This window comes from Quercus lobata, chromosome 2 (genome assembly GCF_001633185.2).
Source record: "Quercus lobata isolate SW786 chromosome 2, ValleyOak3.0 Primary Assembly, whole genome shotgun sequence".
NCBI classification, from domain to species: domain Eukaryota; kingdom Viridiplantae; phylum Streptophyta; class Magnoliopsida; order Fagales; family Fagaceae; genus Quercus; species Quercus lobata.
In genome coordinates, this window is record NC_044905.1 from 58,793,888 (window position 1) to 58,820,095 (window position 26,208).

General features: G+C 40.4%; 2 protein-coding genes across 3 annotated transcripts; one reads left to right on the forward strand and one right to left on the reverse strand.

The window, feature by feature from the left end:
- Positions 1-4,703: 4,703 nt before the first annotated feature.
- LOC115978367 (methyl-CpG-binding domain protein 4-like protein) lies at positions 4,704-10,629 on the reverse strand. 2 transcript variants are annotated; one of them, XM_031100388.1, is made up of 3 exons: positions 10,494-10,629; positions 4,923-5,119; positions 4,704-4,779 (listed from the first exon to the last, which is right to left on the reverse strand). In XM_031100388.1, the coding sequence occupies exons 1-3, from the start codon at positions 10,602-10,604 to the stop codon at positions 4,755-4,757; spliced, it is 333 nt and encodes a 110-aa protein (XP_030956248.1). In that variant the 5' UTR covers positions 10,605-10,629; the 3' UTR covers positions 4,704-4,754. The 2 variants fall into 2 exon arrangements, 1 of the variants encoding a protein (XP_030956248.1); XR_004088695.1 differs by lacking the exon at positions 10,494-10,629 and having other exon boundaries at positions 4,704-4,814; positions 4,923-5,214.
- Positions 10,630-16,625: 5,996 nt separating this feature from the next.
- LOC115967334 lies at positions 16,626-17,282 on the forward strand. The gene has a single exon (XM_031086411.1). It carries the CDS (start codon positions 16,626-16,628, stop codon positions 17,280-17,282), a length of 657 nt encoding a protein of 218 aa, XP_030942271.1.
- The last annotated feature ends 8,926 nt before the right edge of the window (positions 17,283-26,208 follow it).

Below are 26,208 nucleotides of genomic sequence, written 5' to 3' on the forward strand. Positions count from 1 at the left end.
ATGTTTGGTTTTAGCATGAATCAAATTTAAAGCATCATCAGTATCAATTTCAAACTTTGAAGCAAATTTGAATTTTACTTTCTTTCCAAAAGGATCAGTAGTAATTCCATCATGTTCAACAAGAAAAGGATACAAAGCATTATATATAACCGCAAAGTAAAAAAAAAAATAAAAACGTTAAGCCATCTAATATATATACCCACAAAGAAAACGTTGAAGCCCTATTCATGAATTAAGATTTGCAATTCCATGACTCTGTTCAAGAATACACACAATGGGCAGTGGGCAATCTAACATAATAGAGTAAACAACAATTCTAGGAAAATACCCTTTTTAACAATCTACACACCACTAACGTATCCATGATAAAATTCTAACCCTTTAATTCTTTGTTTCTAACAATGAGAAAATCATACCTGGAACAATTGGTTGCCTCTTGAATTGTATTTCTTCTAAACTCCAAGGAAAAAAACACCTCCTAACCTCCTTAGTGATGAAACCCTTCCTATGAAAATCCTAATTTATCTCTTCCTCTACCCTGTATTTAACGCATCAGATATGTGAGCTTGGTTGGGTAGTGGGCTGTAGTTACTAATAGAATATATTTATGGCCCATCAAGATTTAAGCTATATAAACTTTTCTAATCCTTTTCCTTAACTAACAAGGAGACCAAAAGTTTTATATGAATAACCCACAAAGTAACACTCAACGTTACATCTTCCTCTTTTATTTATTTATTATTTTAACTGCGGCACTAAAATGTATGCACTAAAACTTTAATTTTCTTACCAATTTTGTAGCACCACAAAATTGTCTACTCTCATCTTATTGTACATACACGTATAGTACCTCAACTCTATATTAATAATTACGATGACGTGATGATCATAAAATAAAAATCGGAGTATTACGATAATATGGCAAAGCAAAAGTGGCTTGGGCCTTTGCAAACTGAGGAATTCTCTACAATTGATGTTAAGGAGTTTTGTTTTTAAATGTTGGCTACAGGAGATGAAATTATAGTAGTTGGCGTGGCATACTATCACAAGACGAATCAGCTAGATCACAAGACGAATCAGCTAGAAATTAAAAAAGTTAATCTTTATTGAAATACAAGTTACAGGAATGCTAAGGGAATGAGCTTGAAAATTCAAAGGTCAAATATGTATATTACAAAACAAGTGGTGTAAAGACTTAAGCCACCTAATCATCCAAGGAAGAAATGTTAAAATTTCTCATGGTAGCATGAAAGCCACTTAAGCCATCCTATGAAGAGAAATTAAGTTACATGTGGGACATGAAAAATAAGGACTGTTTCAGATTGGACCTATCACTTGGTTACAACTCAACTTTCTTGGAATCATCACCACGACATTGACCCATGATTTTTCTTACAAGTGGGTGCCATGACACACGACACTTCAACATATGGGCTTCTTTGACCCATGCCATCTCAACAAAAAATGAAGCATTTGGGTAAACTAAATCCCAAACTCGTAACATTTTCAAGCAACGGGAAACATCAACTACTCACATGCATGCCGCAAGCAACATGCGTACTCGGGGGGCTAATGTTGATCCCATTTTCGCGGCCCATTTTATACAAGCCCGACTTCCTTTTAGGCTCAATTCATGGATTTTATTATATTTTATTCTTTTAAGCATGGCCAAAGCCGATGTAACATATTGGGAGAAATTGAGGAAGTGTGGTTTGGAGGGTATGGATCGGTTTCTTTCAGATCTTTTGCATGAGCCAGCCTACCAAGTGGACAAGGAACACTGGTAGCACCTTAGGCTTATAGAGGAGGTCCTGTACCCGAAATTTCCTCCCCAAAAGAGCTTTCATGATCTGGCTAACTACGGCCCAAAATTTCTGCCCAAACCCATTTTCGCCTTTAAACATAGTTGGCTCCCATTGGCCAACTCCAGCTGCTAGCCCTCACTTAGGTAAGCCTCCCAATGGTCTAAAACCATGGTTTTAAAAATCGGACCTGACAGGCCGGTCCGATCGGTTCAATCGAGAATCGGCCTTCAATCTGGTCCGATTATAGCAAAAAATCGGAAAGAATTTTAAAACCGGTAAACAGTGCAAACCGGCCGGTTCAACCTGAGAACCGAAAACCGAAAAGGTTGAACCGATTTTGCAAAATTGCTGAAGTAGATCTGCAATGGACCTTTTTTGCAGTAAAAATCTTCTTTTTTTTCTCAGATCTGCTGATAGTGAGGATAGATTTTTGCAATAAAGTCTTTTTTCTTAAGATTGGCTATGCTTGAGAGAGAGAAAATGACTAAAGGTTCATGCTTGGTGTTGAAATTAGCATCTTGGAGTGGTATCTACAGATCTTCAATGAGGAAGAGAGGAACCGATGATGGTATTGTAGAGATAAGCAATAGATCTAACTTCCTAAGAGAGAGAGAGAGAGAGGGAGACCTGGATTCTGTGGAGAACAGAAGATCGAAAAAACAGTCTTTGGATGGTAAGTAAAGTGGGGAGTGTACGCAGTGGATAGCTAGATTTATGAGGTGTATACCGTGTGGAGAGAGAGAGAGAGAGAGAGAGAGAGAGAGAGAGAGAGAGAGAGAGAGAGAGAGAGAGAGAGAGAAAAAAAAAAAAGTAAACGTGTGGCTAGGAGGGGTGGAGTGGGAAAGTGGATTGATAAAGGAGTAATAAGTCAGTGACTTGTCTAGTCATCTGACTTTGGGCTTTTTTTTTTAATTTAAATTTTCTTGACTAAATAAATAGTTAAAGTTATACTATTGTTTGTACAAACTAAAAGATGAAGCTTAAATGCTAAGGTCCCGTTCGGTGAGCAAATTTTAACACACATTTTAAACAACCTTACACACATTTCAACACACTTTTTCACCCACACATATATCAAAAATACTCAAACAACATTACTCAAACTCCTCTACCAAACGGGCCTTAAATAGTTTATTCTTTTTCAACCATTACTGACAAGAAAAGAAAGGTGGTATGGAAAAAGCGCTTTTTTATTTATTTTTTATTTTCTTAATATAAGTTATTAAAATTCAAATTTTAAATAAAAATTATTTTAATATTTTAATTAAATTATTTATGACGTCACCAATTCGACCATTGGTCGAACCTCGATCAGACCAGAAAACCGATAATTAGCTCATTTTTTGGTTCTTTCTTCGTACCAGTTTTTAAAAACCTTGGAAACAACTGAAAAGGGGGGAGCCAATAAGGATTCAGTCAAGCATTTCCCTTAATGATGATAAAAGTAAGCCTTCCTTTTATCCAAACAAAAGTAAACCTAAAAATTACTACTTGCTTAACACCTTGGGTCCAACGCCTTTTCTATTGAACAAAAGCCAATCATTAGCAGCACCCCAAACTCAATATAAAACTCTCCTTTCAGCTCAAAAACCAACCAACCACGTTTTACCCATATAGCTGAAATTTTAGAGTAAAAGCTCATTCAACCAGCCAACATTCTCACAATTTTGAAGCTTAGGGCTGGAAATATGGATACAAGGGAACCTTCTCTTTCTTCCTCACAACCTCTCTCAATTTCCTCTTCTCGTTGACTGTGAATCGAAGTTTCGAACCTGTGTACTTTTTCTGAATTTTCTTGTACTTCAGTTATGACATTTTGATTTCTCTCTTGTTAAAGTATCATTAGCCTTTTGTTCATTATACTTTTGGAGTTTTGGACTTGATTCTCCACAAATTAATATTTCTAAAGAACCAAAGGGGAGATTTGGGCTAATCTTGCATATTTGGCTCTTGTCGCAAAAACATCCCCAACACAACTCCAACAACCGTGAGCCTATAGCCTACCATCCCAATAATTGAAACTGGGTTTTTAACTATCATAATTGAAATAACTACAGAAACAATAATTTCATATGTTGATGAAGCATTCTCCAAACCGTAGCTTATAGTAACATCTCAAATTACCAAAAAAAAAACCAAGATTTCTTTGAATCTTATTTTTTTTTAATAGTTTTTAGTGTGTTTGGATTAAGATTTTGTTAATTTGTTAAAAGTGGACAAAAATATAATCATATATATTATATTAATTTGAAATACAATTTTAGTATTCCAATCGGATCAAATTAATTTCTAATTGTAGTTTAATTTTGTGCTATGTATCCAATTTAATTTTTTAAATTTTGGTGTCAAGTTAACTCCATTCATAATACTCAATGTGAAAACCGAGATAAACATCTTATTATCACAATTGTTAATATTTCCGTGCGTTATTATCCAATAATGGGGAATAAGGGATTTGAACCTAATTCTTTTTTAATACCCATCAAAATAATTTCAACTTAAACAAATGACGTTGGATTTAAACAAGTGAGATCTTGCAAAGAGCATCACACGAGCTTCAATTTGAGGGGCACCGAGCAAGAAACTGTCAATTCATGCATTTACCTAAGAACATGAAAACTAGGATGAGAACTGGGAAAAGATGTTAACCTCTTTAAAAATTCAAAACGAAGGCAATATAATTGCCACTCCCAACTTTGCATAGAAATAGCAGTGTGCTAGCATTAAAAGTACCCCGAAAATTCATTAACACAAGTGGAGTAGCAAGTGACACAAACATGACCTTCTGCTTACAAAAATAAGGTTCCCAAAATTAGTAATATTACAAAAGTGGAACCTGTGAAGCATGCCTACCTTGTCTATGCATAAAACCCTTCCACCTATCAGATCAGTCCTCTCTTTCTCTCTCTATCTTTGAGAAATTTCCAGTAATGATTTAGCATATGATCATTAGGCCTTACCTGGTCCCACTTTCCTATACAAAATATTGCATACGCATCAGCTGCATACCTAGCCCGAAGACAAAAAAGAATTCAGTTTCCATTAAGATATAATCAAACTTCTAGGTATGATTCTTGAGCATCTAAAAGAAAAAGGATGAAAGTGTAGTCAATTTACTTGCCAACACCATGCAGCTGAGTCACATGGGTCCAGCTTTCCCCCATATACTCCCGAGACAAGCGTTGTATCATCGAAGCCCTCTTCTTTTGTAGACCTAGAGTTTTTATAATCTTTTCTATTTCCTCTTTGGCAACCTCAGTTGCTGTCTTTGCATCAGGACAAAGAGTAAAGAGATTCGATATAACCCTTCTAGCCTGTAAGGAGAAACATATGCATTTAAGCAATTCATTTATAACCAGGTGCTAAGAACAACTATCAATCTATACAAAATGTCAAGAGATCCATTAAGAGTGTGTTTGGGAAGTGATGAAACCTACAGCTTATTATTGTTTTTACCTTACTTTGCTACTATTCATGGATCCCATTGCACTTTTCGGTACTATTCATGGGTTCCACTGTACTATTCAACTAACTTTTAGCTTTTTTCTATAGTACTTTTAACAAAAAAATTTTCAGTTTCAACTAAATAAACTGTTCTCAAACGGACACTAAGACCCACACACACAGATACAAAGACCCCTTCTAAGAGAAACTATCAATTTGTAGAATATTTTCCATCATGTGAAGAGAAACATAAAAATCATTATAATCTATTAAGAGACTTCAAAAAGATTTACTGGGTTGTTTAGCCAATATGCAAACACCAATGTTGTAACAATGCAATGTGCACCTTAGTTTGGGATGGTATAAACTAGGTAGCTTTCTCAAATTACACCCAAAACCAGACCAAGGATCCTATGGAACTAAACCCAGCACCTGAGGCCAAGCCAAATTGAACAAACCAAAAAAGAAAACTCATATTTGTTCATACAACTTTCTTTTTTACTTTTAAACAAAATTAATGATTTTGTGATGTATTGTAACAAACAAAGGATCCAGACTATAGAATCAACAATTATGATAATTTGTAAAATGATAAAAACAGGCACAGCTTAATTAAGAATGTTTAAAGCTCAAAACAGGCAACCATTCAATCAACCAAATCCAATGTGACCCAACTGAATCCAGATGAATGCTGCATCTACCAGTGCTCATAAGGGTGAAAGTGAAACATCTATATTTGCTACTACCTTTAAATACATTGAGCACAATATTATATATGACTCTTGTACTAGTAGTAATCTATGTAGCACAGGTGCGTTTTCAGATTCGGTGCAGGTATGGGACTCGGCAATTTTTGAAAAAATAAGATGCAGGTGCAGCATGGTGCGGTGATTAAAAAATTATTTAAAATATTTTTATTTATATATTTTATATATTACTAAGCATGCTTTTTTATATAATAATAATAATAGAAAACTCATATAATAATAATAATAAATAAATAAATAGATAGATAGTAATAAGTACACAAAAGTTTTTGACACTTGAATTATTGACAGAAGTATTAAAATAGATGAGGCTTCCCACAAATAAATAAAAAATAAAAAGATGTGGCTTAGTGGCTCACGTATTTGGGCAGCCCAAAAACAAAATAAAGGATATATGTGGTAGGTATTAAAATAGGTGTAGCTTCCCATTAAAAAAGAAAGAAAAAAAAAAGAAAAAGGGAAGATGTGGCTCACGTGTTTGGTCAGAGAGGCACAAAAAACAAAAACAAAATAAAGCCTAGCATTTAACAAAACTTATCCTATCATTTTACTGTAAAAAAAATAAAAAAATAAAAAACAAAACTTATCAAAAAAAAGAAACAGAACAGAAGGCGGCCAAAAAAAAAGGAAGAAGAAAACGAAGAAACAAAGAAGAAGAAGAAAAAGAAGAAGAAAGGGGTTAAGGCCACCGGTATCTTGTGACGGCGACAGCAGCTATCTTGTATCAATATCCACCAGTATTTTCGGTTTAAGTTTTTTTTTTTTACTGCCCGAAACACACCGATATTCGGCCGATATGATCCGGTTCGGCGCGCGTCGGAGCCGAATCAGCGCGAGTTGGCCCGAATCCGGAAATGAAAAAAAAAAAAAAAAAGACCTCAGGCACAGCACCGACACACGGGCAGCCGCGTTGGTGGCCGCACCCCGCGTCGGACTCTAGTGCGGCACCCTCCCAGCCGTGTCGGTGCTTCCTAGGTAGTAATACGAGTACCAAATTAACTAGTAAAAAATAAAACCTAATAATTAAACCAAAGCTCATAATAAAGACCCAAAACTAAATAAGACTCATTAATAAAATAAAACCCATGTCCTATAACTATGGCCCACACTCAACAATTGTAAAATTACTTAAATACCCTTAACTCTAGAATAACCAAATAAAATATAAATATCTAATTAACTACCATAGACAATTATTCTTGGGCTTTGCCTTAGCCTTACGCTTCCAAAGAGAATATCCTTTATATAACCATGCTATGATTGCGCCATCAGTCCTCTAACTGTACAATTCTTCTATTATTACAGCAACAACAACATCTTTCCCCATAAGACATGGAATAGTCAGAAGTACAATCACAATGTTGAGATTTTGTTTTTCAGTCACTAATCCACAAACCTAATTCTATTCTTTATTTTCTAGTAATCCAAAAATCTATGCCATAAACCATGCCTAGATCCAGCTTTATGATTTGCTATCTTAATCTTTGTCAAGTTCTTCAGTCATCAACCGATTTAGTCACAGACCTTTCTGTAACAAATGTTAGTGGACCCTTATTTACCATTGACAAATACACAAGCCTCCATAATCACAACACCATATTGGATTGTGATGCAAGAAACAATCTTAGAGATTTGCAAAGCCAGCAATATACACTAATAGATTCCAAAACAAATCATACATACAAATTAGGAAAACGAAGAACATAAACTGAAAGATACGGATAAGTGGGAAATGCATGGCAGTAAAAAATAAGAGCTGGCTTGATCCGTGGTTTTAAAGTTGAGATTAGGAGGGGTGGTAGGGAAAGTGTTTCTCATCTATTGTTTGCAGACGATACTATGCTTTTTTGTGATGCAGATGTGGAGCAAATTCTCCATATTCGGCTGTTGTTACTCAGCTTTCAGGCGGTTACTGGTTTGAAGGTCAATGTGCACAAGAGTGAAATGGTTCCAATAGGGGAGGTTGATGATGCACAAGCCCTGGCGGATATTTTGGGATGTAGAGTTGGGACCTTGCCTATGTCTTATCTTGGCATGCCGTTGGGGGCGTCGCATAATTCCCCTTCAATTTGGAATCCCATTTCGGAAAAAATTGAGTGGAAATTAGCCGGGTGGAAGAAGTTGTATTTGTCTAAAGGGGGTCGATTGATGTTACTCAAGAGTACGCTATCTAGTCTTCCTACCTATTTTCTATCTCTTTTCACCATTCCTACTTATGTGGCTAATAAAAAGTTGCATAGGGATTTTCTATGGGGTAACAGCAAATATCATCTGGTAGGATGGGATAAAATTTGCGCACCTATTGCAAACGGTGGCTTGGGGATAAGAAAAATTACTACTTTCAATAAGGCCCTATTGGGGAAATGGTTGTGGCGGTTTGGGAAGGAAGATGATCGGTTATGGAGGAGGGTGGTAGTTTCAAAATATGGGGAAGATTGGGGGGGATGGACCTCAAAGCTAGGTAGGGGTGCTCATGGGTGTGGTTTGTGGAGAGGTATTCGTATGGGTTGGGAGGATTTTAGCAAAAATTGTCAGTTTGTTGTCGGGTTAGGGAATAGAGTGAGATTTTGGTAGGATGGGTGGTATAGGGATCAACCTTTCCAATTGGCTTTTCCAAGGTTGTATGGTATTGCCCTTGATAAGGAGGCATCTGTAGAAGCTTCTCTGTTGAGGCAGGGGGCGGAGAATAGGAGAATTTGGGATGTTCGTCTCATTCAAGATCTTAATGAGTGGGAGATGGATGAAGGGCTATATTTTCTTCGTATGTTGGGAGCTAATACCCCTCCTCTGGTTGTTGGAGATCAGATGAGATGGAAGTTGAAACCCAATGGGGAGTTTGACACCCGGTCATATTATAACAAATTGCGAGATCCCCCTTCAATTGTCTTTCCTTGGAAAGGTATTTGGAGAGTAAAGGCTCCTAGACGGGTTTCTTTTTTTATTTGGTGTGTAGCTTAGAATAATATCCTTACGGGTGATAAGTTGAGATTGAGGAGATTGGTTCTTGTCGACTGGTGCATTATGTGCCATCATTGTGGAGAGACGGTAGACCATTTACTTCTTCATTGTGAGATGGCTCATCGGTTGTGGTGCTTTGCCTTAAAATCTTTTGGTTTGTCTTGGGTTATCCCTAGATCGATCCCAGATTTGCTTTTTGGTTAGTGGAATTGGTTGGGGAAGCATTCGTCTCAGATTTGGAACTTAGTTCCATTGTGCATCCTATGGTGTATTTGGAAGGAACGGAATCAGCGGACTTTTGAGGATTTGGATAGTTCAGTTGATCAGATTCTTGCTTCTTTTAGTAGGACTCTTTTTGGTTGGTCTCGAGCTTGGAGACTCACGACTAGTGACTCTCTCCCTTCTTTTCTTAGTTCTCTTTCTCTTTTGTAATTTTTTTTGTTGTCTGGTTCTTTCTTGTTTTCTCTCTGTTTTTCTTCTTGTTTTCTCTGGGTTTGTACTATGTTTTTCTTGCTCAGTGTAGCTGTTCGTATATATAAAATTCTTACTTATCAAAAAAAATAATAATAACACCAGTGCTTTTTCAGTGAATATTCATACCTAGAAATAAGTCTCAACAAGGTGATTGACATTACTGCAAGGCAACCATAAAGAAAAAATATACAAAGTGTCTAGTGTCTACAACCAACTACCATGGCAGTAAAAAATAACACAAACAGTGCTTTCTCAACGAAGATTCATACCTAGAAATAAGTCTCAACATGGCGATTAACATTACTGCAGGGCAACCATAAAGAAAAAATACACAAAGTGTCTAGTGTCTACAACAAATTATGGCAACAACCTAAATGTCAAAAACATGAATCGTAATTATTTTCTTTTTTTTATTGGTAAGTTACACAGGCATCCGATGGCTCTTGAGCCACAGCCTCACCCTCTCCTTAGCACTCATAAGGGGAAGAGGTCCTAATTGAGGTAGAGATCATTGGCAAACTGAAGACTCACAAATTAAACAATAAAAGATGTTGATATTCCCAAAAAAGTAGTGAAGAATAATGCTCTATTTCCATGATAACAGTGATAGAGCAGCTGAAGAAATAAGTGTATCAATTCATGATAATAGTAATCACGACAAAAGTACACACTTCCAAAAATCCCCCTCCCAAGGAATAGTAGTAGAAACTAGTTTGGTAACACCCTTGGATATATTATGCAGGAAAGAGCCAAGAAAATCATAAGTTGAGCTTGTTGGATAACCTAGTCAACCATATTACCATTCATACCCTAATCCAGTTTTGTTGTCCCCAATAAAAGAGAAAGTAATTTGATCATACACCGTAAATTTCCTATAACGAAGTTATGATGTTTCCTACAAACTACAAAGGATGGAAAACTTATAACTAGTCAACTATTGCTTCAAGGAATAACACACTGATATATCTAAGAGGATCCAAAGGCTCATATTAAACAAACACTTGATTAGTAGTTTGGAAAAGACAACAGAAAACACCAGAAATACCTGAAAACCAGTTGTCCGATTTAGGAGCATACATATCACCAATACCCTCCAAGGATCATGGGCATGACGCTCTTGGAGTAGACCAGGTGTGGTGTGCGGAGGCTTCCACATGTTATCTGGACTTTTTCTTCGGTATGCATCGTTTAGCTTCTCAGAAGAAGAAAGAACAGTCTTAATAGCAACAGGTTTTTTATATCCATTGCTACCTTCCAACAAACGGCCATCTTCATTTTCTTCTTCTTTGGATATCTTTTGGAAGTAGGGTGAGACCCTCACAGAAGTAGCATGAGTTCTTGCACAAGGTCTTGGTGGTTTCATTTTTTTTTTTGTACCATTATCATCATTTCTTACCACCTGTCCCGTTGACCTCCAGAAGTAAGGGGAGACCTTTCGAATTTCAACATGAGCTATTGCTTGCTGTTTTTCATTTCTTCTCCTCCACTTGGAATGAGAAACCTTTCCAATTTCTAACCCATTTTGAGGCACTTGCTCTTCTTTCAAGTTTGTTTGAATGCTTGGCAATATAACAGCCTCATTCTCAACCTTCCCAGCCAAGTTCCTGCCACCATCATCAGGTAGAACGGATGAATTGTTTGTCATCTCAAATGGGAAACTAAGTTTCTCGCTACATTTCTTCTCTTGCTCCTCATCATGCTGGCCATTCTTTCTGTTCTTTGTCATATCATGACTCCTGTAAGTGTATTGTGACAGAACATCCTCAAGCTTCAAATCCTCATTTTGTAAACTTCCCTCAAATGGACTAGTCCTACGTTTTATTTTGTAATCTAACTCCATTTTTTGCTCTTCATCCTCCATCTCCCTCTCCTCATCTTTAACTACCATTTTGTGAAAATCCCGCATGTAATGCCTGCTATCCTTTCTTCTCCCCTTGGCATTACCATCAAAACCTTCAGCTAAACCTACATCCTCATCTATTAAAACGGCTTTCTCAAACCCTAGTATCTCATTAGACTTGGTACACTCCTTGCTAATTCTATCATCCTTTCTCTTCCCCCTCTTCTTATCCTTCCTCGTCTTCTTTGGGTCACCATCACCTCTAAAATTCTCAACAAAAGCAGCAGCATCTCCAGTAATTAATAATATATTTCCATCGCCTGAATTGCCAGCAGTACTAAAGGAATGAGGATTATATCTTAAAAGATCTATAACCGACCACAAAAAATATATTTGATCATGATTTAGTTGTTGTGATTGAGGATTATATTTAAAAAAAAATTAAAAACAGTACTTAAAAATTAAAAACCAAGCCTACAAAACCGCCTGAACAGCTCAATTTTTGGAGTGGCTTGAAAACAATGGTTAACGTTTGGTTGTGTGAATTCATATTAAACTTAAAATAATTAAAAGTTAGTTTTGCTTATCTATATATAAATTATGAGGAAAACAGTTTTTGAGCACTGATTTTTATAATACGTTATAGTGAAAAAGTGCCGAATAAAAAACAAAAAAAATGGAAATCATAAGAGTATGAACCTTCCATTATATCGTCTTCGTCTTTGTCATCATCTCTTTCAATTCTCTGTTTCTTCTGAACCTTCATGCTTCCTACCATGGCTTTAATTTGCCGTGTGTGTTTTCTTTGTGAAAATTTTAGTGAGTATGAAGAGTTTTGACCTTGGCAAGGGTTTATATTTGTTGAAATTTTTGTTATAGAATTTTAGTTGAATTAGAATTTTCAAGCTCTTGAACCATATATCTAATAGAATTTTATTTAAACTAAACTATTGTAACACTTGATAAGATAATTACACATTGAAGAGAAATAATAAATATATAAGATATAAAACCTAAAATAAAAAGAATCTAAAATAAAAATAAAAAGAAAATAGTGATGATGTGGAAAATTGTGGGAGCTTCAGAGACTTCGGTTTTATATATATATATAGATGAGTATCCAATGATCCTAGCGATGAAAATTGGTTTTTTGTTTTTCTTATCTTATCATGATTCTTCGCAATTATGTCCCTGCTTGTTCTACTATGCTTTGATATTACAGTGTTTTTGTTGCGAATGGTCTCCTCAACCTTGGGTCCTTCGTCATTTGCAAAGTAAGGGGAGACCTTTCTAATATCAACACGAGCTATTGCTTGCTGTTTTTCATTTCTTCTCCTGCGCTTGGAATGAGAAAGCTTCCCAATTTCTAACCCAGTTTGCTGCAATTGGTCTTCTTTCAAGTTAGCATAAATGCTTGGTAACATAACAGCCTCATTCTCAACCTCCGCAGCTAGGTTCCTGCCACCATCATCAGGTAAAAAGGATGAATTGTTTGTTAACTCAAATGGGAAACTAAAATTCTTCTCCTGCTCCTCATCATACTGGCCATCCTTTGTCTTGTAAGTGCATTGTGAGAGGAGATCTTCAAGCTTTAAAATCTCATTTTGTAAAATTCCCTCAAGTGGACTGGTTATTTGGCAATCGGACTCCATTTTATGATCTTCATCCTCCAAATCCTGCTGCGTGTAACGCCGACTATCCTTTCGTCTCCCCTTGGCATTACATCAAAACCTTGAACATCCACAAACCCCAGATCAATCTAATTCGACTTGTTGATGATTCGTTCATCACCCATGGTGGTGGTGGTGGTGGTGGTGGTGGTGGGTCGTTGATTAGCAAAATAAGGAGAAAGCACCACAACCCTATTCTTACCTCCTCGTGTAGGTCTAGGTCTATTATTCGATTTTCTTTTCTCAATAATAAAGGACTCTTCTTCTACTTGTACACTCTTATTATTTGGAACACCAAGTTTATTGTTGTTGATGATTTTCCTAGAAGAATAAACATTCTCATGAGTACGTAATTGAGATGCAGGAATCAAGAGAACTTACGGCGGAGGTTGTCATGATCATCGGAGACTGAGACTGAGACCGATACTTTTTCCTTTTCTTCATACCCAACGACGCCATCGCCGTTTCTTCTGTTTCCGACGACATATTATGTTACTAAGGTCTTTGTACTTTTTGCCTCTTCTTCTGCCCTTTTTTTTCATTTTTATCTTCCTCTTTTTCTTTTTTCTTTTTTCTGGTTCTGGTGGTTTGTGAGTTGCAATTTTTTATTCATTCCTGCTCTCAACGACGGCCCACTAACAATAGTTTAATTTCCGGCCCACTTTATTGTGGGCTGTTCATGTCAATGTATGGAGTTTTGGACCCATTCAACTGGTGGATTATATGGGATTGCCTTCTAATTATTGAATTAATTGGGAATTTACCTTGATGCTCAATTATTAAGTTTTTACAGTAAAATGCTATCTTTTTTTTTTCCTTTTTTTTTTTTTTATAATCTTTAAATTTGTTATAAGGAGCATGGATTAGATGTTGGAGCAAACAATACAAAGGTCAAAATACTTCTGCGTGAATCTCACATCATCCACTTAGAGTGTCAAAATAATTATATGATACCAAGTTGAGTTGCAAACTTAAAAAAATTAGCATAGAGAGAGAACCTATCCCCTCTCTTTATTTATATCAGCATAGATTTATATATTTTTATCTGTATATATTAAGAGATTCAAAAAATTAGTAATTATTTTTTTCCTATCAAAAATACCCCTAAATTAATTAACCAATAGCTTAAAAATAGGGTTAAAATAGTAAATTGAAAAAATAAAGTTAGCTATTACTTTTTTTAATGTCAAAAATACCCCTACTTAAAACTTAAAAATTGGGATAAAATAGTAAATTGATAAAAATAATAAATTCCTACTTTTACGTTGAAATGTCTTCCTATTTCTAATAAACTTTTACTTTTACGTTGATTTAAATTCCTACTTCTACTCACTAACTCCCTACAAAATAGGATTACTTTTTTGTTAGTTTTAAAACTCCTCTAATCTACAAAACTCACCTCAAGTATTCTTTTTTTTTTTTTTTTTTTTAACTTCATCACGATGTATTTGTTTCTTCTGTCCTCCTTTAAAAAAAAAAAAAAAAAATCATTACACCCTTAGGTTTTTTTATTTGTGATTGGAAAAAGTAAAAATCTCAAATTATAATAAATTCAAATTATTAATCTTTATCCAAGAATAGAAGAGCCTCTAAGCACGCTTGTGAGCGCATGCTCAAAGGCTAGTATTAAATATTAGCATAGATTTATATTATAGTTGTACGACACCGGGCCTCCAGAGGGGCTTTAAACCCAAGCTATACGGTATGTCCCGCAGTTCCTGACACCCATGTCAGAAACTGGGCTTAAGGCCCACTAGGGCCATGGGCGCAAATCCTGCAGTATCGTGTCTGGCCCAAAACCTGTTGGGTCGGTCGTTGAAATATGTACTTATCAATTCGTGGCCGGGAAGTTGCCCGGCGCGTCCCATCTCCTATGCGTGTGAGTTATCGGGAAGGCCATATCCCGGATGCTCGATGACTCCTTGACAAATTCTGCCGCCGAACATCATCCCTCTCTTGAAGTAGGAACCAGTTCCAATGCCACTCACACCACACCACACTCCCAACTAAACATCCACTTAGCAATAACAATATTGGACCTCCATTCCCACTAGCCTTGAGTGTAATCATGATTTTCCCATTAATTTTGGACTATAAATATATGAGGCTAAGGAAAGGGAGGAGGTTGTTGAAAGTCTGAAATGAAAGTCTCAAATCAAGATTAATAGCTACAAAGAGTGAGAGGAAAGCAATACAGAGGTTGTAAAAATATTGCTGGGTCTCTAGGTTAGAATCACCCAAAGTAGGAAATCAAAAGCCCACATTATAAGTATATTGTGAGCCCAAGAGCGAGACTGGTCTATTAAGCTCGTTTGAGGTGCGCGTAATTGGCGCCGTCTGTGGGAATCTCCTACAAAGCCGTGGTTTGGCCAATACCCACACTCGGAAGATGTCCGGGAGACGGTCAGAAGGTTCTGCTGAAAGTGTTTCAGTGGGATCATCTCGGGGATCCACGTGGTGAGAGCGAAGGCAAAAAAGGCGCGAAGACAGGGAGCATGAACACGGGGAAGAACAGTCCGACCTTGGAAAGGGGTCATACCAGACAAACCGGGCAGCATCAGATGCTTCGGGGCACCGGCGATTGGATGAAAGAGATGAGGAGCTTGAACGGTTGCGTAGACTGGTAAGAGATTTGGAGCTAGAGGCAAGGGACAGACACCGAAGAGGGGACCAAGATAACCAAGCGGGGGGGTCTATGAGTGGAGGAGATCGCTATGGTCATGGGTCCGAACGGTCTGGTTCCCATCAACACCAAGACCGTTCACGATCACGGGAGTCCCGTAAGTGCCAAGACCGTTCGCATTCACGAGAGTCCCACCGACATCGAGAACATTCACGATCACGGGAGTATGAAAGCCGGGGTTCAGATTCCCCGGAGGAGCGACGGCCCCGAAATGCAGCCATGGATGCTATGAGCCACGCCTTACGAAAAGCTACCCGGTCGCCATTCTCAGGTGACATTGAACGGGCCCCAATGCCGAATAGGTTCACCCGACCACCTTTTAATTCCTATGATGGGAAGATGAACCCCGTGGAGCACGTCAACCATTATATCCAAATGATGTCTCTACACACTCACAACGATGCGCTGATGTGCAAGGTATTTCCCTCAAGCCTTAGACCCACAGCATTGAGATGGTTCAATGGGTTACGGAAGGGTTCCATTCACAGTTTTAGCGAGTTAATCCAAGAATTCGGTGCACAGTTTGTAACCTGCAGCCGAGTACCGCAATCAGTGGACGCGTTGCTTTCTATGAAAATGAAGGTTGGGGAAACCCTTCGCAGTTATGCCAGTCGGTATTAGGAGCTTTACAATGAGATAGGTGGAGGCAACGAAAAGATCGCGGCGAGCACCTTTAGAATGGGGCTCCCCGAGGACTCCGGACTATGGGAGTCACTGACGAAGAAGCCTCTCGAGGGTATGAGGTAGCTAATGAGGCGCATTGAAGAGTACAAACGTCTCGAGGATCATCAGCTGCAAAGTAAGGGCAAGGCCCCACTAATGAATCACCCTTAGCAGTCTGGATTTCAGTCTCGACCCCGAAAAGATCTAAGAATACAAGAGTCAGAAGTACAGATAGGAGAGATGAATGTGACGTTCAAAGAGCCGATACACAGGATCGTAGACTGGATTAAGAATAAGTCGTATTTCAGATGGCCAAAAAAGATGGAGGGTGACCCATCTCGGCGAAACCAAAGCTTGTATTGTACGTATCACAAGGATAAGGGTCATACCACCGAGCAATGTTGGGTGCTGAAAGACCATCTAGGGCAGCTAGTGAATGCAGGATATCTGAAGGAGTTTGTGGTGGATTCTGAAAATCGGGGTACCGGCCAAGGCACTCAACAGAGGGGAAATCCTCTCCCACCACCATTGGAAGTGATTGAAGTTATCCACGCTACCCAAAGGGGTCCGATTATAACCAGTAGAGGAGTACTGACCATAGTATCCACGGGCAACTGTGCAGGAGAGCAATCGCCTGAGAAAAAGATGAAGATTGAACGGGAGCCTATTGCCTTTGGCGATGAGGACTTAGAGGGAATGGTCCAGCCACATGACAACGCGTTGGTAGTTACGGCCCGGATAAGCGGTTTCTTGGTCAAAAGAGTGATGGTAGACCAAGGGAGCGGGGCCGATGTGATGTATCTGGACCTGTTCAAAGGGCTCGGGTTAAAAAATCGGGACCTATCAAAGTATGATACGCCGTTGGTCGGGTTTGACGGCAGGATGGTCGCTCCTGAAGGACAAATTTCCCTTCCCGTGAATATGGAAGGAAAGGAGGTGATGGTTACATTCATAGCGGTCAATTCATTTTCATCGTAAACAGTGATTTTGGGACGGCCGTGGATCCACGTAATGGGGGCTGTTCCATCCACTTTGCACGTAAAGGTTAAATTTCCCACCGAACAAGGCGTAGCTGTGGTAAGGGGGAGCCAGCAAGTGGCTAGGCAATGCCTGGTGGCCGCAATTTATAAGAAGAATGAACAGGCTAAGAAAAGGAAGGCGTCGTGGAGGCCCCTTTATAGCAATTACAGAATCCCTGGGAGGGGTTGGGGGCTAGTTGTGCCGAACGATTAATCAGAGTAAAGATACTACCGGATGTTAACCGGTATTTTCAGGTAGGGGCAAGCATGACGGATGAAAATAAGGTAGAGACGTTGCTATTCTTGATGCAGAATGTAGACATGTTTGCGTGGGACCCGTATGAGGTGCCCGGGGTTAATCCCGAGTTCATCGTCCACAAGCTTAATGTAGACCCGTCATTCCCTCCAAAGAAGCAGAAGCCGAAAAGGTCAGCCAAGGAACACGTCGAGGCAATAAGGCAGGAAGTCGGGAAGTTGAAAGAGGCTGGGGCAATAAAGGAGATCTTCTTCCCAGATTGGCTGGCAAATACCGTGCTGGTTAAAAAGAAGAATGGCAAATGGAGAGTCTGTGTAGATTTCACAGATTTGAACCAAGCATGCCCTAAAGATCCTTTCCCTATGCCAAAAATAGATCAGTTGGTAGATGCAACCTTCGGGCACCCCAGGATGAGTTTTTTGGATGCCTTTCAGGGCTACCATCAGATCGCATTAGCTACTGAGGACCAAGAGAAGATAGCACTCATCTCCTCGGACGCAAACTACCATTACACCGTGATGCCTTTCGAGCTGAAGAATGCCTGGGCAACCTATCAGCGAATGATGACTAGAATGTTTTGGGATAAGATTGGGCGTACGATTGAAGTATATATTGACGACATGGTGGTAAAAAGTAAGCAAGAGGCACGACACATAGAGGATCTTCAAGGTGTATTCAAAGTGCTTCGGCAACATAAGCTACACCTAAACGCGGACAAATGTGCCTTTGGAGTAGGGGCTGGCAACTTCCTTGGTTATCTAATCACCAATCGCGGGATAGAAGTCAACCCCGACCAGATCGACGCCGTGCAGCGCCTGAAAGCCCCAAGCAATCCGAAGGAGGTACAGATCTTGACCGGGATGTTAGCTACCCTTAACCGATTCATTTCTAAATTTACTAATCGCTGCCATCCATTCTACCAACTTCTAAAGAAATGGAAGGGATTTCAATGGAATGAGGAGTGTGAAAGAGCTTTCCAAGACTTAAAGGAATATTTGATGCGGGCGCCCATGTTAGCCGCCCCAGAACCCGAGGAAGACTTGTTCATGTACCTCTCAGTGTTTGATCATGCCGTGAGTGCCGTACTTTTAAGAGACCGGGGGATGCAGCAACTCGTGTACTACGTTAGCAAAACTATGGTCGATGCCGAGACCAGATACCTACCCCTGGAGAAGTTGGTGTTAGCATTAGTGAATGCTACCAGGAAGTTGCCTCACTATTTTCAAGCCCATATTGTCTATGCCTTAACCGAGTACCCTTTGCAGTCATTATTGAAGAGATCTGATTTCACGGGCCGGATAGCCAAATGGGGGACACGGCTGGGATCCTTTGATATAAGGTACAGGCCACGGAGTTCGGTGAAAGGACAAATTCTTACTGACTTTGTTACAGAGTTTTCACCAAAGGGCTAGCCGGAGATGGTTTGTCATGTAGAGTGTCACCCGTGGAGGGTGTTTGTGGACGGTGCATCAACCTCAATGGGGGTCGGTGCCGGGATTGTCATCATCACTCCAGAAGTAGTATGGTTGGAGCATTCTTTTAGGCTGGGATTCAGGGCCTCCAACAACGAAGCTGAGTACGAGGCCTTGCTCGTTGGGATGAGAACTGTATTGGATATGGGCGCTCGGGATGTAGAGGTTTATTCAGATTCTCTGTTAGTTGTCAGCCAGGTGCAAGGCAAATTTAAAGCCAGGGATTCTCGGATGAAACAATACTTACAGGTGGTGAAGCAAGTCATGAGTAAGTTTCGCACGGCAAGTGTAGCTCAGGTTCCCCGGGGACAGAATAGGCATGCCGACTCTCTAGCCACGTTGGCATCGTCAATGACGAAGGACATCCCACGGTTAATTAAGGTGAAGCTCGTAGTGGAGCGGAGTATTGATACAGCGGTTGGTGTTGATGTTGCGGTGGTCTCGCCGGCTGAACGATGTTGGATGGACCCAATCATTGACTTTTTAGCCGAGGATCGAGTCCCGAATGACAAGAAGAAAGCTAACAAGGTTCGCCGAATAGCTGCCCGATACTGGTTGTCGGCAGACCGAAGGCTTTACCGAAGGTCATTTGGGGGTCCGTATCTTTTGTGCCTACGCCTTGAGAAAGTTAATGAACTCTTGGCCGAGCTACATGATAGGGTCTGCGGCAGTCACGTAGGGGGACGTTCTTTGGCATACCGAGTAATGACTCAAGGATTCTTATGGCCTCAAATGCAGAAAGATGCGGCCGAATATGTGCAGAAATGTGAACAGTGCCAGAGGCATGCCCCCCTAATCCACCAACCAGCAGGCCAACTGAACCCGGTCAACAGTGCTTGGCCTTTTGCACAATGGGGGCTAGATATCCTCGATCCTTTCCCCCGAGCCACGGGTAATAGGAGATTTGTGTTGGTAGCTGTCGATTACTTCACCAAATGTGCGAAGGCGGAGGCACTGGCCAATATTAAGGACATAGATGTTAAAAAGTTCATGTGGAAGAACATTATCACGAGGTTTGGGGTGCCAAACTCTCTTATATCGGATAACGGATTGCAATTTGACAGCAAGGCCTTTCAGGAGTTTTGTACTGGTCTTGGCATCAGGAACAGGTACTCCACCCCGGCGTATCCTCAAAGCAATGGACAAGTTGAAGCCACTAACAAAGCGATTGTAAACGGATTGAAGAAAAGGCTAGACAGTGCAAAGGGCAGGTGGGCCAAGGAGCTGCCGAGCGTTCTGTGGGCATACTGAACGACTCCCAAGAGATCAACAGGAGAAACCCGTTCTCCTTGACATACGGGAAAGAAGCCGTGATACCGGCTGAGGTGAACCTGTGTAGTACACGGGTCGAAGAATTTAATCCGGCCCGAAACGATGGATTGATGGTGGAGCGTTTGGATTTGTTAGAAGAATACCGAGAAGCTGCGACCATTCGGCTTGCCGAGTATCAACAGAAACTCACCTGGCGCTACAATTGTGGTAAGGACAAGGGAGTTCAGTGCCGGAGACCTGGTACTACGGAAGGCAGTGGGGAACATGCGGGATACGAACGCTGGGAAGTTGGCCCTTACTTGGGAAGGGCCTTACAGGATTACTACTATCGCAGGAGCGAGGGCTTACTACTTGGAGGATCTAGACCAAAGATCGCTTCCCCAGCTGTGGAATATCCATAACTTGAAGAAGTTCTACCACTGATCTGTTGAACACAGGAGCGTAAATTGAATGAAACATTGTATATATGCTTTATGAAGTAATAATAAGATGATGTTTATTTTCGCAGTTGCGTTAAAATTCCATTATTGATCTATTAGCGCCGGCCAACGGGTAAAGAAAAGTCAAGAAAACCGAGGAAACATGTTTCACATTAAGGATAGAAACCTATCCCCAGTTCAATTCCCATCACCGGACAGGTGGAAACCTTAATAAAAAATTCTAAGGACAGAAACCTGTCCCTGATTCGATTCCCATCACCGGACAGGTGGAAACCTTAATCAAAATTCTAAGGACAGAAACCTGTCCCCGGTTCGATTCCCATCACCGAACAGGTGGAAACCTTAATCAAAATTCTAAGGATAGAAACCTGTCCCCGGTTCGATTCCCATCACCGGACAGGTGGAAACCTTAGTAAAAAATACTAAGGAATGAAACCCGTCCCTGGTTTTATTCCCATCATCGGACAGGTGGAAACCTTAATCAAAAATTCTAAGGACAGAAACCTGTCCCCGGTTCGATTCCCATCACCGGACAGGTGGAAACCTTAATAAAAAATTCTAAGGATAGAAACCCATCCCCGGTTTTATTCCCATCACCGGACATGTGAAAACCTTAATCAGAAATTCTAAGGACAGAAACCCGTCTCCGGTTCGATTCCCATCACCGGACAGGTGGAAACCTTAATCAAAAAAAAAATTCAAAGTCTAGAAACCTGTCCCCGGACAGGCAGGAACCTTGGTCTGAACTCTCTAAAGTCCCGTTCCCGGCTAGGTCCTCATCACCGGGAGCAAAACTTCTGGGAATAAATGGTTTCACTGACACGCAAAAACAAAAGTGGTATTAGGATACCCGGACGTGTGAGTATATAGCCTACTTAACCTTGAGACAACCATATACGGTACTCGGCATCAAAAGCCAAGAAGCAAAGCTATTAGTGCAAACAGAAGTAAATAAAATAAAACCATTGTTCGGTCACCACAACCTGGTGACCATAGGAAAATAAGTCTGAAAATAAATTGAAAGAAAATTAAAACCATTGTTCGGTCACCACAGCCTGGTGACCCTAAGCAAACCATAAAAAGAGCAAATAAAGTAAAGACAAATAGGGGTTGTGCTGCTTCACCGGCTGGCTGAATAGGAGTTTCCTCGGTTCGTGGCTGCTGGGATTGTCCATCATCTGCAGCATGAAGGGTGCTGGAAACCTCTGGATCAACATGGGTGTCAATCGCTTGGACCAGCTCCCTCATTCTGGTAGTTTCCTCCTCGTCCATAACATCGACCTAACTCTGGGAGGGGGGTGGAGGAGCCGGGTATGGGATCTGACTTGGGTCTCTCAAAGGGGAGTCCTCGGCCACTCCCATCACCTGGAGGGCCGCTAGCCAACCCTCCCCGAACCCATGAAGCTGGGCTTGGTGAACAACAGGCTCCGCAGACTTCTTGGCGTCTGCAAATCCCTCATCGTACCATTTGTTTTCGCAGGCTTCAAGGGCTGCTTTAAGGTCAGCTATTTGGTCGACCTGGGCCAAGTTGAAATTGTTCGCCTCTGCTAATTTCAGCTCGATGCCCTCCAGTCGGCCCTCCACCTCAACTCTTCTCTTCTCCGCCAATTGTCGAGCTTTCTTCGAGGATTGAGCTTTTTTCTCCACAGCCTCGGCAACCTTGCTTTTCTCCTTCGCGTTGTCATTGGCAACGTCCTTCAAAGCTTTTTCTCGCTCGACATCCTCGACGAGCTCCTTCAGTCTCTCACCGAAGATATGAGTCATCTATGCGAACTGTTAACGCGAAAACAAGTGTTAGGACAGAAGAATGCTTCCTGTATTTAAATAAATGAAAAAGGAGGGAGAGAGAAATTACCGCGATGGTGTACCACTGTAGCCGTCGTACCAATGAATCCTCGTCCCCCTCAGAAAAAAAGTGAACGTCCTCGGGCAGCAGTAAGTCGTGCACTAGGCTCTAGGCCACCCTTCCCTCCTTGCCCTTATCCCATACTATTGCACTGGCCGTAGTTGGCAGAGGCCCCTTACCAAGCTTGAAAGTAGGCTGCCAAGGGACTACAGGCTAGGAGGAGGACGCTACATTCCCACTAGCCTGAACGGTAGACAGAGATTCGGCAACTAGCTCCCGGATCATGATCCCGCTGGACGGCCAGGGTGGGGTCTTTGATGGGGCATCGCCTGAAGCCTTTGGTAGTTAATCGTCAAGGCGTTGTTTCTTTTTTGCACGACTAGAAGAGAGGGGAGGAAGAGCTCGGCCCTTACCCTGGGGCTGTTGAGAATCGATGGAGGGTTGGGACCGTCATTTTTTGCCTTGTCACCATCTCGGCGTCTAGGTCAACCTCGGCTGCTTCTTGCTCGGTTGGCGAGACCGGATCTACCTGTTCTTCAACAGAAACGTGTTCCTGACGGCTTTGAAAGACGCGCTCGGCAGATTCGTCCCTGATCGGGGCGAGATCGTCCGCAGTTGTATAATGCGGACCGAGATCCCGGGCTTCACTAGAGGTCAGCTTTGGTGGGAGGAAGTTCGCGTGCTGCACATCCATGTAAGACAGCAAAGGGCTATCCAGCAAAAGGTCTTGGTTGAAGGGTTGCCAAGTCCTATATACAGGGACGCAGCCAAGTACGAGATGCGATGCCCGGAGCTGCCCGTCAGTGTGAATGAATATCTTAGACCTGAGGACAAAATTCAAGTCCCTTACACGCACCACCCTGAGGTCCGGGACGAATTCTTTGCCGTCTGCAACAAAGGAACACAGTAAGTTAGTACCCGGATGGATAAAACAAACGGGAGTAAACAAAAAGGAAAATAAGATGGACGGGTAGGCAATACGAACCAACTTCGCACGGCGAGAGTGGGCAGAGGAGCTCATCGGCAAACCAATTGCCTCTCACTCGGACAAACTCCCCGGCTGAGTTTCTGTTTGAATCGGGCAGGCATGAAATCAGCCGTACCCGGTAATCCCTAACTTTTAAATAATAGTTGGTGTTTTTATTTCCACACAGGCTATACATCAAATTTATGTCATGGTGGCTCAATTGCAAACTGTATAATTGATTCAACCTATCAACGCAACTAACTACCTAGTAAAAGTTGGGAGGAATCTACCCGAGGCTCAAACCATAAAACCTAAGGGGATTAAGTAAGAGTGGGCTCACTAGAAATCTAACCCCACCCTCCAAAATTGCCATCAAAGGGAAGAAGGCGGTACTTGACCCGGAGCGCCTGTAAAGAGCAATCTCGCTCTCATGGCAATATGCCACATTCACATCCTCAAGGATGTTGAATGTCTGCCTAAAAGTGGCTAGAGATGCCCTAGTATTTAAAAGGTGAGCAAAACCCATCATAAGCTCTAGAATTGAAGGAAGAGACTAAAACAAGAGAGAAAGGTAGAGAAACTTACTTTGGGCTCTAAAAAGGAAAGGTGCTCTGGGCTGAAGGGTGAACACACAGAGAGCTATGCACGGCAGGGAGGAAATTTGGTGAGCGAAGAATGCAAAAGTGGGAGAATGATTCAAGATGAACCATTTATAGGGGCTAAAAGGGATAGAATAAATACCAATTAATAAATAAAGGGCGGGAAACTCTACGAATACCACCACAAATGTAATAATGACGGCTCAACCAAATGTCAGATACAACGTGTCTTTTGAGGGCACCTTAATTAATCTCTCAACCGCCTAATGCCTACTTATTGAACTTCCCGGGTCGCTGCTGTCCCTTGAACTCCTTGATTTGCCCTTGGGCTCTGAGCACGAATTAAGGGGGGGCTAATGTACAGCACCGGGCCTCCAGAGCCATTTGGGCCTTAGACCCAAGCTGTACGGTATGTCCCGCAGTTCCTGACACCCATGTCAGAAACTAGGCTTAAGGCCCACTAGGGCCATGCGCGCAAATCCTGCAGTATCGTGTCAGGCCCAAAACCTGTTGGGCCGATCGTTGAAATATGTACTTATCAATTCGTGGCCGAGAAGTTGCCCGGCGCTTCCCATCTCCTATGCGTGTGAGTGCTTGGGAAGGCCATATCCCGGATGCTCGGCGACTCCTTGACAAATTCCGCCGCCGAACATCATCCCTCCCTTGAAGTAGGAACCAGTTCCAATGCCACTCACACCACACCACACCACACTCCCAACTAAACATCCACTTAGCGATAACAATATTGGACCTCCATTCCCACTAGCCTTGAGTGTAATCATGATTTTCCCACTAATTTTGGACTATAAATATATGAGGCTAAGGAAAGGGAGGAGGTTGTTGAAAGTCTGAAATGAGAGTCTCGAATCAAGATTAATAGCTACAAAGAGTGAGAGGAAAGCAATACAGAGGTTGTAAAAATATTGCTAGGTCTCTAGGTTAGAATCACCCAAAGTAGGAAATCCAAAACCCACATTATAAGTATATTGTGAGCCCAAGAGCGAGACTGGTCTATTAAGCTCGTTTGAGGTGCGCACAATAGCGATATGGAAAAATTATTATATGAATACCCTTATGCTAATTTTTATATATATATATATATATATATAAAACCGAAACCTCTAAAACTCCTACAAATTTCTACGTCAGCACAATATTTAAATAAAATTGTCATTTTATTTAAATAAAATTATTTTTGTTTAGTCCAAACTTAATAAGGATTAAAACTCTATTTCTGTAAGAAGTCCAACTTAAACTCAAACTCATCATATTTTTTAAACAAAATTATTTTTTTTTAGTCCAAACTTAACAAGGAGTGAAACTCTATCTTTCTGACAAGTCCAACTTAAACTCAAACTCATCATTAAAAAAAAAAAAAATTATTTTTGTTTAATCCAAACTTAAAAAGAAGTGAAACTCTATATCTCTAAATCGAAGCATTTGAAACTCTCACAATTTTCCACGTCAGTACAATATTTAAATAAAATTATCATTTTATTTAAATAAAATTATTTTTGTTTAATCTAAACTTAACAATAAGTGAAACTCTATCTCTCTAACAAGTCCAACTTAAACTCAAACACATTCTAAAAAATAAAAAACCTTAAACTCAAATTCATCATTTTTTTTAAACAAAATTATTTTTGTTTGGTCCAAATTTAACAAGGAGTGAAACTCTATCTTACAAGTCCAACTTTAACTCAAACTCATCATTTTTTTTAAACAAATTTATTTTTGTTTAATCCAAACTTAAGAAGGAGTGAAACTCTATCTCTCTAACAAGTTCAACTTAAACTCAAACTCAAACGTTAATAATTTTTCTTTAATATTTTTTGGTTTTTTAGAAGTTTTAATATCTAAATTTTTTAGTTATTTTTTTGAAGTATCTGAAATTGTCTTACAAATTTTTTATAAGCCATTGCATATTCAAGTAATGGTTTCTTCATCAATTTGTAACACAAATTGAAATTATACAAGAGCAAATCATGCAATGGTGTAATTTCTTAATCAATTTAAGATTTTATAAAATTATT